This window comes from Mastigoproctus giganteus, chromosome 8, assembly GCF_048544385.1.
Source record: "Mastigoproctus giganteus isolate SK-2022 chromosome 8, ASM4854438v1, whole genome shotgun sequence".
Taxonomy (NCBI): domain Eukaryota; kingdom Metazoa; phylum Arthropoda; class Arachnida; order Uropygi; family Thelyphonidae; genus Mastigoproctus; species Mastigoproctus giganteus.
Window position 1 is genome coordinate 196,780,127 of NC_143582.1, and position 19,930 is coordinate 196,800,056.

The 19,930-nt window shown below is 37.6% G+C and overlaps 1 protein-coding gene across 4 annotated transcripts in view; it reads left to right on the forward strand.

The window, feature by feature from the left end:
- Window positions 1-11,366, forward strand: part of LOC150082147 (paired box protein Pax-6-like) — a 66,983-nt gene extending 55,617 nt beyond the window's left edge. The window contains exons 5-9 of one of the 4 annotated variants that reach the window (XM_090379134.1): window positions 572-715; window positions 5,582-5,664; window positions 7,791-7,993; window positions 8,249-8,433; window positions 10,811-11,366. In XM_090379134.1, the coding sequence (XP_090235260.1) occupies window positions 572-715; window positions 5,582-5,664; window positions 7,791-7,993; window positions 8,249-8,433; window positions 10,811-10,905 (710 nt within the window). In that variant the 3' untranslated portion in view covers window positions 10,906-11,366. The remainder of the gene's footprint in view (window positions 1-571; window positions 716-5,581; window positions 5,665-7,790; window positions 7,994-8,248; window positions 8,434-10,810) is intronic. The other 3 variants (XM_090379135.1, XM_090379136.1, XM_090379137.1) reach the window with 3 other exon arrangements.
- The last annotated feature ends 8,564 nt before the right edge of the window (window positions 11,367-19,930 follow it).

A 19,930-nucleotide genomic window follows, 5' to 3' on the forward strand; every position in this document is an offset into this window, starting at 1 on the left:
CTCTTCTACACCACTCAAGCTGCTGGAGGTGGTATCATGATGTGGGATAAGTTCTGTTGATACATACTGGTCGTTCATTCCTTTAGAAGGTCGTGTTACCACCAATAAATATCTTTCCGTCGTATCGGACCAACGTCATCTGCAATGCTTCTTTTAACACGGATTACGGTGGATTCTTTCAAGACAATATCGTAATCATCTAATCATCCACATCTTCAGGTTTGAATCCAATTGAGAATGTGTTTGGGATACGTTGGAAAAGGCACTTCGGCCATCGACCACAATACAGCAGCTAACAAATATCCTGATAGAAGGATGGTCAGATCTGGAGCTAGACTTCCTCAATCTATACTACGATGTGTACTGGCTATGATTAGAGCAAAAGGTGGCCCTACTGGACATTGAATAAAGGTTTCTAGTTTTTTGGCCAGCGAGTGTAATTGTATTAGCTTGAAAAAGGGCATATTATCTTTAATTTTGTCTATGTTTATCTCAATACTTCAGTTATTTTGTAAACAAATTTCTTTCTTCGCAGATATTTAATTGCTTTTACTTTATCTTCTACTTATAGGTACGAACGAAGCGACCTCTGATGGAAATTCCGAAAACAACTCATCTGCCGACGAAGACTCCCAGATGCGCATGCGTCTGAAACGTAAGCTGCAGCGCAATCGCACCTCGTTCACCAATGAACAGATCGAGGCCCTAGAAAAAGGTACCCCCTCAGCTGTGTAGGGGTGGTGGCAATCGGAGCTAGCTAACATCTTCAGAACTGCTCCCTCTTTTAGTGTCTGTGCTAAGCTGTTTGTTTGACCCTCTCCATATGCTTTGATAGTTGTCAAATTTTCTCTCCATTTGGACTCCAAGTGCTGAGGGTGTTCCTAATACACTAAACTTGTACTCACACAGACTTTTATTGTGCATGCCTTATTTTTCGGTTTAAAAATTACAGTAGCCGGTTAGAGTAATTGACGCCTGGCAACCCAACTAGCTCAATGGGCTCTTTTATATGGGTTGGTGGTGTGGAGGTGCATGAGAAAGTAAACCTCAATTTTTGTCTAAAAACAAAATTTATCCCAGAGTTTTGTTGTTGTTGTAGCATCGCTAGCCAACCCAGAGTACTCGTTCCGGAAAATTTCGATAAAATTTTTTATTATTAATAATTTTGTTTAATTATTATATCCAGTTCTGCTGGTGATTTGTATTTAGAGAAACACCAAGTAAATATTTTATATAATATAATAAATATATAAACATACACTACTGGCAAAAAAAATTAGAAACTTTTATTGAATATCTAGTAGAGTCAATCTTTTCCCAATTATAGCCAGTGTGCGTGGTCTATGAATTCGACCGTTCTTCCATGAAGATATTTTCATCTATTGCATTGTGGTCAGTAGAGAACTGTGGAGCCGAACTGCCCTTTCCTACATATCCCAGATATTTTCTTACTTGTATTCAGACCCGGAGAATTAGGAGGACAAGGCAGATGTCAATAACCTTTGGGATTGTTTCTCGAACCAATCAGTTGCAATTTTTTCACGTGGATAGTTGCGTTGTGTTGTCGTCTTGAAAGAATCCATCTCAAGATTTTCATTGGAGGTAACATAACTTATCGGTACGAGCGGACCCAGTCCGTACCAACAGAATACACCTCATTCGTCTGTTGTCCAGCTGCTTGTATGGTGGACACGAGACAACCTTTCTGCATGGCTTCATGAGGATCACGCTGTACTTTCACCCGGTGTCAAAAAGTGTCTTTTTGACACCGGGTTACGAAATGCTAGGTTCTTTCTGAAAATGGGAAAGATCACCTGTCTTCCCCACGAGAGAGTGAAAATGCTGAAGTTCAGGAAGAAGTGGAAGAAATAGTTCCTGAAGGGACACCACAGGATATAGCTTCTAAAAAGGGAAGGCAGGGGACATGGACACCAGAAAAGAAAGTTGAAATGATATACAACATGAAGAAGTTGTTGAACTCTATGATAAAAAGTTCAGGACAAGGACCAGTGGAAACTAGTATAGAAAAAATAGTGGAGGCACGAGAGAGATTAAGGGCTCTCTTATTACAAAGAGAGCACCGAGTAACAGGCAATGTTGCAACAAAGATCATGGAAATTTGGGATGACTTAGAAATGGTAATAGTAAAGTTGGAGATAGATCTACAAGTGAGCAAAGTTGAAAAGCAAAGTACTCAAGAACAAAATAAAAAGGAATATGCTACCGTACTAAAAGAAAAGTGTGTTGCAAAGCCACGGGTAGCAATTATTACCACCAAGAACAAAAAACATAAATGTAGTGAAGACATCAAAAAAGACCTAATTAGAAATGTGAGACCGGAGCTACAACATGTTAAAGTCCAAAATCTAAGAACTGTTCTGGATAATAAGATCGTACTCGAGGTAGAATCAGAAAAAGATATAGATATGCTCGCTGAATGTCCAAAGTTCAAAGAACTAAAATTGTGTGTAGAAAAGGTACCGAAGAGAAATCCTAAAGTTTTAATTTACGATGTAGAACTAGATGTGAATGAAGATGAATTAAAAGAACAACTATGGATCAAAAATTTAAAAGACTATGGAGCAAACCAAGAAGTGTTCCAAAAAAGTTTCAATGTGATATCTGTCAACAAGGCAAAGAGCAAGAAGTTCAATAACTGGATAGTGCAGATAGCAGGTCCTGTCCACAAACAGTTGATCAGTAAAGGAAAAGTGTTCATCAATTGGTCCGCTTGTCGGGTCCGTGACATTATCACGGTAACCCAGTGTTACAGATGTATGAGTTATGGCCATATCGCGAAGTCCTGTAAAATGAAAGCATTTTGCGGACATTGTTCCACCGAAGGACATTCATATAAAGATTGTGAGAACAAGGAAAAGTCACCTTGCTGTATAAATTGCAAGCGTAAAAAACAGAGAGCAGAACATAGTGCCGTAGATCATGCCTGTCCTGAATATGAAAAGGCTTTAGCCTTAAATCGAAGAAGAACAGATTATGATTAGAGATTGTGCTGTCTTGGGGAGAGACCTAGTGTGAGACTACAATTTTATTATGATAAAAGTTTTTTTTTAGCCGCCATATGAGTAGAGGTCTTCCTCCACGAGGAAGGGGCGGTAACTGTGGTCACACGGGATATTTGCTTATCTCTGTGTGACCACAGGCTAAAGACCGAAATAATAAACTGTTTAATCAACAGAAATGTTAGAATAATTTTGGCCTAATAACCATAGTAGTGATGATAATTCACACAAATAATAATTGTAATAAAACTAAAAAGATTAAGACTTTTGCGCAGATAGGCTATTGCCTGGGTGGCGCACTGAAGGTTCTGTTGCTTAAATGGAATGTCTTCCCCACGAGTGGATCGACTGAGAAACCCCAGGACATCGGAGAGTACCACTGAACTTGCGATCATACCACGTGACAACAAATATCGTACATTTAATTATCTGTTTATGCAAAATTGCAAATGGTTTCTAATTTTTTGGCCAATGAGTGTGTTGTGTGTGTGTGTGTGTGTGTGTGTGTATATATATATATATATATTTATTTATTTAGTATAGAAATGGAATGTTTGTAATTTAATTGTGGGTTTTCCAAGCTGATTCATGTAGGATATTTCAAATGTGCATTTGAAGTATTCTACTCAGTTATAGTTTCTTCATATTTTTCCCTCTCATTTCATCTTCCATTTACTTGTTATCTTATAACTTTGGTTACCTCAACGAAGAATATCCTCCTATTTCCATATACAATTCCTTCGTTTAAACTTTAATGAGATATCCCAGTAAGATAATACAGGCAATCCACGATATGGTAAAATAATAATAAAAAAAATATTTGAATAAATTAAGTAGAAAGAAAAGCTTAAAGAATTATCTTGCATCGTAAAATAATTCTGGGGATATTTGTGTTATTTTTTCTAACTGAACTAAGCCTAAATACTGATGCAGAGATGGAGCAAAGACACTAGCGCCATCTACACTTCATTTCATATTCTAAACAAATACGAAATAGAGTATTATGGGAAATTTTGCGTATATTAACATCAACGATACTTTTTGTTTCTTTGCTGCACTTCTGTATCTTCATTTCAGATCTTAGTGGCCAGAAAAATGTAAAGTCGACCGTGTAGAACATGAATCCTCTAGTAGAGAAACATATTTTAAAGGAATTTTTAAAACTGCAAAAGTATTTCGGCATATCTCTTCTTGAAACTCCAAATGTTGAATGTTAAGAGAGAATGCAAAATCTTTTTCTTTATTCAACGCATAACTGGTTTGTCGACACTTCTACACAATATACCTAATAGATAACTATTAGGTGATAGTTATCTACAAGGGCTTGTAGATAACTATGAATTTATTCATAATATTCATTAATAATAACATTTCTTGCTTGTGTTGACCAAAACAGATGAAAGACATGGCACTAGAAAGAACATAAATCCGCCTCCCATTTTTATAAAAAGTGGAAGGCGGATTTAATAAATTTTAAATAAAAAAAAAATAAACTGGATTCAAAAGAATAAACAGTCTCATTCTGTTTGGCACTTGCATTTTCATAAGCTCTGAAGGGGCCGTCTAATCCCCGATATATTACGTTATTATTAAGTGTGCATCTTAGCATTCATATTAATTTCAGCAGTTTTATATATACCGTTTCCCCCTTAATAGAGTGGTTCATTTATGTATTCTGATGCCATAAGTAAAAATATTAAGATAGTTTCAGATTTTTACTCCAAGAATTTATTTGATAGACATAATACACTGAAAGGACAGAATTTATGGGATACCTGGTTTCTGGGCAACGCGGCGCTGTCATCCCTCTCACTAGTGGACGGACCCTTCGCTTGGCAGGTACATTGCATCACTGCATTCACGTAGATGGTAATTCGATGTCAGTATGGATAAACGTCGTGAGTTAACCGACTTTGAAAGAGGGATGATAGTGGGAGGTGCCAGAAACGTCTCCACCAATACCATCATGCGATCATTAGCCACAATTGGTTGGATGATCGGAGACGGGTGTCTGGTCCGATGAGTCCCGTTTCCAGTTATTTCGAGCGGACGAGAGGGTGCGTATCTAGTGGAAACCGCACGAAACTATGTATCCATCATGTCAACAAGGAACTGTTCAGGCAGATGGACGGTCGGTAATGGTCTAGAGCGTGTTCAACTGGCACACGTTGGGATCTTTGGTACATCTAGACGCATCACTGAACGGTCCAGATTAAGTGTCCATCTTTGCAGACCATCTGCATTGTGCACCCACAGAGCAATGGACTGTTCCAGCAAGACAGTGCGCCTCCCCACAGAGCCGTGGTGATTGGAACATGATTCGAAGAGCATTCCGCAGATTTTACAACCATGGAATGGCCTCCCCGTTCATCGGACACGAACCCTGTGGAGCATCTTTGGGATGCTGTGGATAGGACCGTTCGAGATTTGGAATTAAGCAGAATTAAAAACATTGCTGGATTTTGACATTCGTGTTTTTGTTAATTGGTAGATTTGTAAACACTAAAGATGTACATATATATTTTTTTATGCTGTTGTTATAGCAACATCTTTTATTTCAGAGTTCGAACGTACTCATTACCCCGATGTCTTCGCGAGGGAGCGACTAGCGGAAAAGATATCCCTTCCGGAAGCTCGAATACAGGTAAGAGAAACAAATAATAGTTTTCTTCAGGCGCTGTTATAGTTTATGAAACAGGATTTTTGGGTATAAATAATTTTAGGTACCCGAATTAGGAACATAAGTTGCAGTTGTGTTACGAAGAACAGATTATAATAACAATTTCCAATTGAGTGTTATTTAGAGTACTAGAGGTATTTGACCCCTTCTGGAAACGTGTCCATAAATTTTAGAAACTGGTTTCTTCCCGCAAGGGGTAATATTTGAACTTTCCGAGAACGCCATGACTTTCTGTCGAAGGACAAATATTGTAGTTATCGATATGGTCTACAAAATTCAGACTTGCAAGATTAAACATGCCGCACAATTTAAGTATATGGCTGAATATTTGTATTGTCCACTTCGATGGGATCTTTATCCAATCGGTATCATGATATGGGGAATGTTTTGTTGGCAAAGAGTAGGTCCGTTCATACTGGTAGAAGGTCGAATGTCATCTAAAAGTGCACGAATTTCATATCAGATCTATTGCACCCTGCAATGTTGCACTTTTATCCTCAAGATGATGGCCACTTTGTGGATGGCCATGCAACAGCGCATCGTGCAAGAATGGTTCGGACAACATGATAAAGATTTCCATCATCTTCCCTGGCCCCCATATTCACCTAATCTCAATCCTATTGAGGATATGTTGGGGAAAGCTATTAGGCAAGAAAGTTCTTTTCCTTCAACTTTGTCTCAGCTGCGCGATATTTTCCTGGAAGAATGGTTACAATTAAACGAAAAAGCACTATACACCTTATAGAACCCATACTGGCATGGATTATAGAAGGCTGTCCAATTCGATACTGAATAAAGGTTCATATTTTTTTGACCAGTGCGTGTATTATGTTGTAAAATTTTGTAATCTCTCCGTCTCTCTCTGAAACACATCTTTAGAATGAAATGCAACAGTTAAAAGGTTTGATTTTTAATCATATTTGCGTTTCTATTACGTGTTCATTAAATACAGAGATAAGTGTTGGACTTAGAGCACTATTTCACACTTTATCCACGTTTATTATCGATAGCATAATAGTTTTGCCACTTATCAATCGTTTGGAGGAATTTCTCAAGTCTTCTTCAATCGGGGATGTAGTTAACCGGTGTCAGGACGAACGGTTTTCCTCCTTGAGTTATTCCAGGTTTTTCAACCCGCACCACAAGCAAATTGGTACATGAACACACACTTTTCTAGACATAATACACACTGGTACAACCTGGTATAAGTTGCTTTAGTACTTAAAATCCAACGGCAACAACCAGCACCCACAAAAATATGCAACAAGTTATTCTCCATATTTATTTATTGATTGATTTTTCACTACATTTTATTGTTACCATTCACTTAAAAGTGTCAAATTTCATATTTTACAGCTTAGAATAATCAAAATATCTTTAAAATAGAAAAAAAGTAGGAGGACTTTCTCATTCTCGCTTATGTTTATGCAATGCTTTTAATATTCCAAATTGAATTTGGCCTTTACTACGAGTTGCCCAGGTATTGCACTACCTTTAAAAGCAAATGACATCGAAAAAAACATTATTTTCCTATTTAGTTCAAATAAAAATATATATAAATTTTTATTATTTTTTATATAATTAAAAACAGTAAATCCTAAAGCAGTCATAGCAGATGTTGCCTTTTTTTGTTGTTTAATTAATAAATGGCCGACTATTACACATTTGCTTAAAAGTAGAGGAATATCAAGGAAACTCGTGACAGAGAAGTTTGTTCAACTGCAAACATTAAGACAATCGCATTTTCTAGATGATATAAATCCTCAGCCACAAAAAGAAAACACAGAAAATCCTTCTACTTTACAACCTTTTTCAATTCAGTGCCGGATTAAGGTACGGGATAGCAGGGCCCTTGCCTGGGGCGCTATTCTTTAAGGGGCGCCAAAAATAGAACAATGAGGGAAAAAAAAATATATATATCCTTAGTAAAGGGCGCCGAAAAATCTTTCTGCCCGGGGCTCGGAAATGCCTTGGTCCGGCTCTGTCCCAATTATTTCTTCGTACTTTCTTATTATAAGTGATTGTTATGAATTAGACTGTTTTTAGCGTCCATCCAGTGCATAAACCCACAGAAATTCTATATTACGAAGTTCTTCCAGGTGTGGTTTTCCAATCGTCGCGCGAAATGGCGAAGAGAAGAAAAACTCCGAAACCAGAGAAGAGCAGCAGAACAGGCAGCCGCTACTGCTGTTGCAACGCCCTCTGCCGCTCGACTACCCCTGAATGGCACTTTTGCTAATACCATGTACCCAACAATCGGTCAGCCAATGGGAACGATGGCGGATTCCTACAGGTAAATTGAAAAAAAGAAATAATAATAAAAATTACATAATTTTTTTCTCATTAGAATAATTCATACACCTATTTATAATTTATAAAATAATTATTTATCTTTATGTTCTAAAATAAAGAACTTCTTTTAAAAATAACCTTATCTGTGCTTAGATATGTGGCGCCAAGTAATTAAAGTTGTTGATTTTTTATCATTATTATTAGTTTTTGTTTGTCATTATTTTGGTGTTTATTGTTATTTTTTTCTATTTGATAGTGGTATGCCCCCAGTGTCCAGTATGACCCAAAGTCCTTGTTTACAACAAAGAGAGACTTCCTACCCATATATGCTTCACGACACGCTAAGTCTTGGTGCGTATTCACGTGCTTCCTGTACACCTGCCCAGCCAATGAATAACCATCCTTCATATGCGGTCAGTGGTGCAAGTCCACACAGTGCAGGTATGATTTCTTTCCATTTCACAACTAAATATTTGCAATACTTTTGTCCTATTGAAAGACTGAAAAGTGAATGGGGATAGCATAACAGATTTTACTAATTAAGATAATTAAAATTGCTTAAAATCTTCGCTTTTCGTATACCTATGGCCTTTCTTAACACCATCAGTTACACCTTTCTTTAAAAATTCATTTCTCTCGATATCGAACTCAGTTTCTATTTAAAAGATAAACAGAAGACAAACTAAAATAAAATTGAAAACAAAAGCGATAAGGAGAAATTAGAAAGTTATGCGTGCTTTAAATATTTTTAAAGACGTGTGTGTGCACTGAGTTGGCTTTGCTTTAGCAACATCCCATTGTGTAGGAATGGACTGGTCTGTAACGCTGGTGAAGGATCAAAGTCGGGAACAGCTGATGTAAGTTTGTAGTTGGCACACGTGGCGATCAGAATTTGAGTGTCTGCGAGGAACAATGGGTTGGCGTCGAGATCTTTCCGACTTGAAGCATACAGTGATTGTACGGCCATGACACCTGATGAGGCCATGACAACACGAGGCCATGACATCTGATGCACTGTTGGTGTTCTGCAGGCTGGAGGCGGTGGTGTCATAGTTTGAATACAGTTTTCGTGACATGCCCTGGGTTCTCCAATCACTGTTAATCAATGGGTCCTTTGATCCATTGATGGGAACGCCTACCGTCCTATCATCGCCGACGGGCTCTACCCCTTCATGATGACAGTTTATCCAGACAACGCCGTTGTCTATCAACAAGACAACGCACCATGCCACAAAGCCTGGTAGGTTGCTAACTGGTTTCAGGGCCATGACAACAATGAATTCTCCCTCCTCCCATGGCCGCCCATTTGAGCTGATCTAAATCCAATTGGGCATGTTTCGGACCTACTGGAAAAGGACATTCCATGCTACGACCATCTACCTGACAATGTGCGGACAATGTCCTACACATTATGCAACACCTTTGTTTTTTTGTAATTTAAATATAATTCAACAAATAATATGAATAAGGAATCATATACCACAGGACACCCTGCAAAACTTTGTGGAATCCATGCCAAGGTATGTACGAGTTATATTACCGGTAAAAGATGACCTCACGAGGTATTAGGTGGGTGCTACTAATCCAAAGCCAACTCAGTGTATGTATATATAGGTTGCTACTTTATAGGGTACACCACACCTAAGAGAGAGAGTAAGTCTCTCTTTAGTCCTCAAAAAGAACCTGGATTCGTCGTGACATGGATTGCGGATAAGAGTTCGATCCGCTTTATTCCATATATGCTCAATCGGACTGAACTGGTTCCAATTACCAGATATCAATCCAAATTGAGCTGAATTCACTCTCATTTTCCTGGAACCATACATCATTTCTGTGTATCTGTATGAACACGTGGTGCTGTTACTGATGCAGCTCTCCATTAAAACAGTAGGTTTACCTAATAAAGTGGCCACTTAGTGTATATTTTTTCCAACACATTCCTGAAGTTCTCATTCTTGATTTGCTACACCTTTTAAAATTTACTACATTAAAATTATGTAGCTATAAACAATTTTATTTATGAATATTTTTGTATATGTAAAAAATAAATAAACAGAGCAACCCTACTAAAGTTTATTTTAATATTATAACCACCGATAAGTGTTTTTATTTCTATTTTTATAATCATCAAAATTTCCAGAAGTAAATTTGATTTATTTCAAAAAAATAAATAAAAAAATTAAAAAAAATAATCATCGAAGTTTCCAGATGTGATTTTGGATTTATTTAAAAAAAAATCTGACCGGGAAGAGAAGGTCGATGTTATTTGATGCATTACAGGATGTCAAGAAAACAGTAATTATAAGCCCTAATAAATTGATGTTGTTTATTTAATTACATTAATATAGTAACATATCATACCGTTTTTAAAAAAAATTACAAATACCCTCATGAGAAAATTTAATTTCGGAAAATTTTATATTTCGGCCTGTAAAGGCCGAAATATTTCTTAAGAAAAGATTTGTCGAATTATTCCAGATTTCATTTAAATCGGATCAACAGAAATCCAATAATTATTATTTCTTTGTCAGTCCGTCCGCATGCACTAACTCGACTCCCATTATGTGAATTTTCATGAAATTTTCTATTTCCCTCTTCAAGAACGACTTTTCGAGCCCTCCCAAGATCATTAAAATCGGATCAATAGAAATCCGGCAATTATTATTATTATTATGATCAATAACTATTATTTTTGATCAAGTCGATATGCTTCTGCATTCCAGTACTCTACCAATAGCTTTTTAATACTATCTGGCTAACTATAAATAGAATTTGAGTTAAATAGACTGCTTTTATAATAACTGTTATTTTCGTGCAGGTGTAATATCTCCAGGAGTGACTGTTCCTGTACAAGTCCCCGGTCAGACCCCTGATATCCCTGTGACGACAAACTACTGGCCTAGGATCCAGTGACGAAGGGACACTAGACCTGCAGGTGGTCTTACAGCGTTCTCAAAATATCTCCCTCTGAGAGAATATGGGTCAACCAATTCCTTGTTATATCACCCACTGCTAGTGAATCTTATGGTTCCCCCCGAAAATACAGAAGGACTTTCTGGTTCGGAAACCACACCACCCGATCATCAACCAAAGAAATCGCCTGCATCAAAGCTACCATGCAAGATGAAGAGTGATGTATTTAAACAGTTCTAGAAAAATACGATAGGTGGCGCTTCAACACGGAGCCACTCTTTAAATAAGAGATAGTAGTATATTAAATGTATAAAAGTGTATGTAACTGTCCTCCATTACCGAGATTTCATAATTTTAGAAAATTCGCAAAGAAATGCCTTCAGCCTTGAATAGAAAGGGAAAAAATAATAATAATAATTTATGTATTGTAAGACGTTGCTGGTTTTCTTTGTAGAAAAGAAAAAAAAAAAAAAAAAAAAACAATCCAGAGTCCCTTAAAGCCAGATCCACTGTCAAAATTGTACACATCAAAAGAGAGATCAGCTTTTTACAGCAAGCTTCGTTGCCATAGTAACCAGCTTTTCTGTTGCCATAGTAACCAGCGTTTTTCATGGTCTTCGATAGATATTCATTGGGCTGTTGTCATAACTGGATTTAATGATAATTTTCGGTTTGCCACGAGTTAGGCGTTGTTACTGTTGGTAGTTTAGGAATAAATACCATTATTTAGAATCTGTTGAATACTTTAATCCCATCGATTTAAGAAAATACATTCTTAATGTTTCTACTTAAAAAAATTCTAGATTTTAACGTAAGAGTTTTATACAGTCCTTTGCTTCTTTTGTGTACTAGGGAAAGGGAGTTATGAAATTAATAATTAAATATTTAAAATAGGTACTCGTAATTAAATATAAGGTAATTATCAATTCATCGTTCTTCTATCTCTCTGGATTACGATATAGGCAGGACACGACATTAAAAAAAAAAAAAACTATCAGTACCTTGTTGTAAATTTATATTTATTTCTTCACTAACAGATACTTTCAATTAAAAAGAAAAAAAAGACAGCTCAAAGTAAAAAAAAAAAATGTAGATAATAATATAAAACCTCATAAGCAGATTATTCTAGAGAAGGCAGCTTTCTATTACATAATCCACAGTTAGTTTTTTAAGAAAGAATAGTAAGAAACATAGTCTGGAAATTATTCTTTTGGGATCAGTTCCCAGTTTCAAATGTCTCAACTATGGCATGGATGTTATTTTAGACAGGTTTGCTGTTAATTCGCTAATACCAGTAGACAAATATATTTAGCATCACAACAACAGAGCGCTTCTCTGCCACGTTTTCGTTTGAAATTTTCTCCACCTCTGTGTAGTTTTAGAATTATATTTCTGTACAACTTCTGGCGTTACCGTTACTCATCGTTCCAGCTTTAAGAAAACCATTGTACGCAAGATGTTGTATCTGTTGGCCACTCAGGGGCCTAGTATTCCACTGTATTTAAACATTTCTTAAACGATTATGTTCTTCCCAGACTGTTGTTTTGTGAATTATTTAAATAAACACTTGTAAGAAGCTAAAATACTTCCTTTTGTTTGGTACTTAATTCAAGAACCTCAGACCCATTTCGAGTAAGATTTATTGCTTTTAACCTTTAAAGAACTGTGTTAATTCACGTAACTGAAGAAAACTGCTGCTTCCTTTCCCTTCTCCCCTCGCTTCCCAAGTGAGTCCCCCAAAAACAGTTTCTTGTTCCTGGATGCAACAATAGGCTTAAAATTCAAAAAGTCCAGTTTTAGAAAGATGCAAAGATGGTAGACTGAACAGAAAATATACTGAGAAATGCAATCTTACATATTTATATATTTAAGCACAGTAGATGATTATTTAAGGCTTTTTTTTCATAGATATCAAAACAAAACAAAAATAATTGTATGTATATTAAGTGTGATTAAAATATGTTTTATAAAATATATTTATTTATATTAAATACAATTATTAAAATAAAATATTAAACTAAATTTTATTCATAATAAAATATATTTTATTTATTATTAGCTTTTCTTGCATTATTTTAAACGTTTTTTTAAAAATAATTTTAATAAATAAAATTAAAAATACACTTATTATTTTATAATTTAATGTAATCCGAGTTCGCCCAGATATAACTCAGATTATCCTGTATTTGGATAATCCGAGTACACTTGGTCGTGTTTTAATCCAACTGCATAATGGTGTTCTCATCAATTGCACCCAGATGGCGCTGCTACTAATGAAAAATGATGTCTTAGTACGTAACAGGTAAAGCTGATGATGCTTACGTTGTATTCAACCGCGGGAAAAAATAGTTCGCATATTAATTTCTTCCTTAAGCTTTCGCCTTGTTTGAAGTGTATATTATTTTGTCTAACTATTTAATATCAATAGCTTTATAATATTAATATCAATATAAATAACTGATATAATGAATTTATATAATTAACAAAGAAATGAAATTAGAGTTATAATATTAGTTAATTTTAATATTAATGAAATTAAAAATAATTATTAAATTATACAGTCAGCGGAACTGTCCAGTCTTTGTATATTTTTTTTTTCAGCTAGCAGAATTTAAATAAACTGCTTAGGTAATCTAACAATCTTTGCCTTAATAACGAGTTGCCCCGGTAGTGCATCACTTTTAGAGAATTTAAGTCGCTAAAAGATTAATCTGCGATTTATTTAAAAGATAACACAATGGTTAATTGGCAAATTACCGTTTAGAATTGTAGTAACATCTCTAAAAGGGTTACTCTACTAAATGCTCTACTTTGAAATAGTGTTTGATAAGCAGTGCAATACCAGGGCAACTCTTTGTGATGGCAAAGTTTGCTCTGCTGCGATCATTACCAGTATTGCTCTAATTAAGCAGTTTAAGTTCAGCTACGCATAAAAAAAAAGAGAAGAAATAAGGGAAATCCATCTAAACCTAATCTGAGATGCACTAATATTTGAGATTAGACATTTGATCTGAAATTAGACATCATTTTTCATCCTCCCCTTCCCCTCCTTATATGATTTTTATACTGTCCCCAAAGAAGGATTATTTACAGTTTGACCTTATTTAAATACTTCCACAAGAAGTCTTTTTATACTTGACAGAAAATTAAAACCGTATAGAGAATTTGAACGCAACTTTGGTAGAGCAGATTAAAAGGTTTTGTATGATATTAGCAGAGTCTCTATAATTCAAGCATTGTTAATCCAAGACGGGCCTGATATTCGAAATAAAGAAGACCTGCAGTTGGTTACCTTCCAGTTCATCATTTTTGACCACAATTTAATTCAGTGGTCCGCAATATATAAATACAATGAGATATACTGGATATATGGTCCATGGGTCCATGATTAATTCGGGCATGCGTGCTCTATTTTCACGTTTATTCAAATTAACATATCTGGAAAATTCATTCTGAAGGAGAGCGCACTTACCTTTTCAATGTACACAAACTGACTGAGCGCGTATACTCGATTCAATCATGGAGTACGTGTGTCTGATCGTATGCACAGTCATCGAATTCAGTTCTCTCTCCCAGCGAGAGGTAGACAGCCGACTTAGCTACCATGGAGGATGGTTTAAAGTAGTGGATGTACTATATGCGGTACGTATTATGATATTTTTTGATATGAGAAATGTTTTCTCTAAGTTTCACGAATGCAGCTTAGAGGAAACGCTGCTGTCAGCCAGCCAACACTCACAACGGAATCTTATGCAATTAATTAATAGTGTTCAAGAGTCCTATTGAAATTCGGTCTTTCAGAGAGCAGTTCTTGTCTCCAGACCTGAATCAATGTGATTTAGGCTTGGAAGTATTGGTAGCTACTTTATCCAAAAACTTGTCTGCCCAAACTAACTCCTCTGCAGACCATTTTCCTGGGCGTGAACCGTTGAACACCCATTAACCATATGACAGTCCGATTGGTGTGTTGCTCGGCTATTGGGGATAATTATTCCTCCCTCATTATGGTCAACACCTCTTCACTGCTGCGCTTTTCAGCTAGACGTGAGCTAAGTCTCATATTTCAGAATGTCGAAATGGCATGCCTTTTACCCATAAATTCATTATTGGTCCTGCTTTATAATGTAAACATCATTGACTTTTTCAAATATTTTGCAAACTATTGCACTTTTTTTATTTTTTATGTATAACTGAACTTTTTGACACACCAATGAAAACTGAAAATTTTACTAGTTGTGCTTCTACCAACGTCTATTATTCGATTAATTGACGTTTCGAGAAGATATTCCTTGGTTCTTCCTCAATGCTGCGAAAAGAGCAACGTCTAATGGATCATTCTTTCACGCACTGCATCTGGAAACGAGAGTTCTAGTGATGCTGAAAGGCTATGATTGTATCGTATTTGTGTCTTCTTTTTCTGCTTAAGAAGGTTTAATCACATGAGATTCAAGGGCGTATCTAAGTACACTCTTCCCAAAAAGTAACCAGACACTTACATGTTCAAAGAGCATTTCATTGATGTAATATTTCGCAACCTGTTGGTTTCCCCTTGAACTTAATTACATTTGGTCCCCATTTGAACTTAATTACAAAGACCTCGAACCAATTTTTGATAACAGGAAGTCGGTATTTTGGTCCATTCGTCCTTCAACACAGCAATCAGTTCACACTCTGATTGGGCGGGGGTGTCTGCCTGGCCCGAAGCCGGAGTTCCAGTTCATTCCGGAGGCGTTCAACGTGTTAAAGTAAGGTCTTTTGGCAGGCCAGTGAAACTTTTACTCGTACATGTCTTCAAACCAAGTGACTACAGGCTGTGCAGCATGACATGGTGCATTGTCATGCTGAAACAGAAAGTTACCCTTCCATACTGCTTCCATAAACGATACTGCCCAAATTATCAATGTACCGCAGGGCATCGGGTGCTCAAGGAACGCAAGCACAGACCACGATAAACAACTCAAATGGTAATAGCATCACACCACACTTCACAGTTCACTGAAGCATAATGTTGTTTTGCCAATATCAGTTCCTGTGGCCTCCCTAAATTTCTGGTGAAAATATTTGATGAGGCCTGATGGGATCTACACTGATGTGCAAAACTTAAGGACCAACACTATTTCTGAAGGTTACAACCACAAAATCAAACGAAACAGCCTGTGGCGATTTGCATAACTGTGGCCGTTCAGTAGAAAGCTGGTGCACATGCAAAAACGTGATGAGAGGGCTCACATAAACAGATAAAAGCAGCAGTTCAGCAGTTAAGTGCAAATTACCGAATGGTGAGCACGATTGTTACAGACGTTCGATTGGTTTCATACAGTGCTACAGACAACGAAACGGCCAGTAGACAACATCCGGATGACTTTACACGAGGGTCGAATGATTGGGAAATTCGAGGAAAATCGAAGTGCGAGGAGTGTGGCTGCAGAGTTCGGTATCGCCCATAGCATCGTCTCAATTGCGTGGTCGTCCACTAAAAACAACGCCCAATGATGACTGCTATATACGTCTACACACCAAGAGGGACCGACACCAGACAGCGGGATCCTTGCAAACCAGCTGCACAGGACGCAGGATATCGCGGTTTACTGTGGCCAGGCGAAAGAAGGACTGTTTGCCCAACAGCCAGTACACTGTGTCCTTTTAACACCTAACCATCGGAGACACCGTTTACAGTCGTGCATCGAACACAAGGACTGGACAGCAGTGCAATGGGGTAAGGTACTCTTTACTGAGAGGTTGGTAAACGGTATCACCCCGCAAACATCACAGAAAGGGATCGATATGGCGGTCGAGGTGTTCTCGTCTGGGGAGACGTTATCTTGGATGGACGTACGCAACTCTAGATACTGGAAGGCGCTACGTAACCAGTGCACGCTACTGTACTGAGGTAATCCTTCCCCATGTGCGTCTGTTTCGAGGTGCCATTGGCCCGGAGTTCGTGTTTATGGATGATAACGCCACACCCCATCGCACTGCAGCTGTTGATATGCTTTTGGAAAGTGAGGACATTGTTCGTATGGATTGGCCTGCTCGTTCCCCTCAGCCGATCTAGATCCCATCGAACACATATGGGACGCTCTGGGGAGAAGCCTAGCGGCACGTCCACACCCACCAGAAAATGTTCACCAGCTGACAGAGGAATGGACGATGTTATCGCAAGAACTTATCAACAACATTGTTCTAAGTATGGACAGGCGGTGCAAAGCCTGCATCTACATTAGGGGTGGCCATATCTCCTATTGAGGACCACCTCTTCTCTTTGTTCCATCATTGGCAGTGATGCATCTGTATCATGGCAGCCAGTGCTATGTTGCAATTTTTGAATAAAGTCCCTCTGTACCGTTTTGTTTAGGCGCCTCCGTAGCCAGGTGGGAAGGAGCACCAGTGCGTAGCACACGCTTCTTGATTAGACCGGGGTTCGAGCCCGTCACCACCAAATACGGAGCATGCGGAAAGGTCAGGGAATGACCACCGCACCGGAGCAATATGGCCTTAGTTGCTAATGCTCCTAAAAAACCAAATAACAACAACAACAACAACCGTTTTGTTTCCGTTGTTGTTTCCTTCATCATTTCTGTACCTCACGAGGTTCCTTTGGTATGCTTTTCCCATATCCAGGCCACTCCTATGAGAAGCTACAGGTGAAAACCTAACTGGTCCTTAAGTTTTGCACACCAGTGTATTACTCTTCTGAGCGCCCTCCAGTCTCTTGGCCCTCGTGGGTAGCACAGTTGGTAGGATCGCCGTCCTCCCCACACCGGGTGGAAAAGATCTGAGTTGGAATTCCGTCGATGACGGAGAAATTTTTATGGGTCTTTTTGACAACGTGGCTGAGTTAGTCGGTCTCAGGCGAGGGTAGCATGGTTTTTTCTCCCGAAAATTCGGGTTTTTCCTACAGCCAACAGAAAATCGACTTGAGAACATGCAATTTACAGATAATATACAGGAGCCACATGGCCTCAGTTGCCGATGCTCCTAAAACCCAATAAGAACTAAACAACCAGTCTCATTTCAGCTGTCTACTCCATATTTCCCTGCTATATAGCACGATGATGTTTACATTTGGTGTGGGTGATGTAATTTTTCTATCAGTAGAATCCCTATTCGTATTCGGGCCTCCACCTATCCCGTTTTTTTTTTAATACTCACGTTTAGGGCCGGATCTATGCGGCCCTGTTTCCGAACGGAATTTTCTTAATAAAATTTTGCTGTTTATTTTCGTACTCTTCTCCCAATTCCATTAATATTATTTTTTAAACTATTATTTTTCTTTTCTGCATTTTTTCTTTCTGTTTTGCGGTCGATTGGCTTTTGCCTTCTCGTGGATGCGTGATCTCCAGTTTATTCCTTTGGACTGATCAATACGTGCACAGGTGAGACCCGCCTCTTCGTGGTATGGCGGGTACTAGGAAATAGTCTTCCTCGTGATTGCTGCTTCCTGGTAGTAAAGTGGCCAGAAGTAACTAAAAAACACACACATTACCAAAACCTACACCCATTTCTGTCCATTAGACAATTCTGTAAATATATGCGCATTATAACCATAATTGTTTTTGTGTTATAAAAACCAACCAACCAACCTATAATCATCACAGAGTACTATGATCACATTATTGATAGAAACTTTGTATCTCCGGTTGTATTGCACTAATTTTAAACAAATAGAATCGCCAAAATGTATTTAAAAGAAACCACCTATTATGTGATGAGGGACCAGTAGGTCTTAAAATAGGCTGTCTCAGCAGTGTCTAATCTTTTATATAATTGGCATATTAATCTTTTGACGGTGCCATTTGTTTGAAAGTAGTGCAATATCAGAGCAACTCATTATGAAAGCAAAATTTGTACAGCTGTGAGCGATAACACCATCAGTCCTCCTAACCTCTCATAATTTCAGTAAGGCTAAATAAGGCGAAATAGTACAAATATAAATTGCAAAATCCTTATTAGACAACGTAAAAAGAACTTTATGCTGAAAGTTGATGGCTAATTTAAAAAAAAAAAAACTTATCTACAATGGGTAAAGTTTTCGTTTCTGTGATGATCTTACAGATCGTTCTACTTTACAGGCCCTCTTCAGCATCCAGCAATAGTTATCCATCATGTTAACATTCCAACTCCCTGGTACCTCATCCCCATGTCTTTAATGTCCTGGTGAAACTTCACTAACACTTCCAAGATTTTCTGAGAAGTAGTCGATGTGGCAGTGTTAATGTACCTTGGCACTCATGTTGAAGCCCAGCTTCTTGAAGTTTGCCAACATATTTTCAAATATATTTTTGTAGTGTGGATTCTTGTGGTTCCCTAAGAAGTTCTCAACAACAGACCTGAAGCTAATATTTATTCATAGTTCCATCAAAATCTCGGTTCCTCATCAGGAATTGCGAATTTGAGGTCCACCATGTTTTATCTTCGCTTGGGTGATTGATGGGACTTTAGTACAAATGTAGTTGAATCAGGGATCTTTCTGAGGTAAAGCTTTCACAAACGGTTTCATCAAATCCAGTTTAATGAGCAAGTGTGGAAGGAGGACAGTTTTTTGGTCCACTAGTGATTATTGAAGTTTATGAACTATGTTCTTTGATCCAGGCGAACTTTTTTGAACTTTTATTTGAAGCCAGATTGCCATCCTAATAACACGCCTGTCACTTTAAAGTCAGCACAGAACAACCAACCATGTTCTTCATACTTAGTATTTGTCAACAATTTCTTCAAGTTCTTGTATGTTTCTTTCAAATGCACAGAGTGAGCTACTGGAATTGACCCATATTTATTTCCATTGTGGAACAACAAACCTTTGAGACTCCTCTTTGATGAGTCAAAGTCTCCGCTATAGGATTGTATCTAATTCCTAAATAGTTCATTAAGTCATTCGTATTACTGCAAAAACCATAGAATCATCCTCAGAAAAGTAGGAGACTGGTTCTCATTCTCTGTGTGTACCATGAGAAAAACGTTCCATGTGCTAGAAGATTTTTTGACTTAAGTCTAGAGTCTGGTAAATTTAAATCTCTTACCAGAT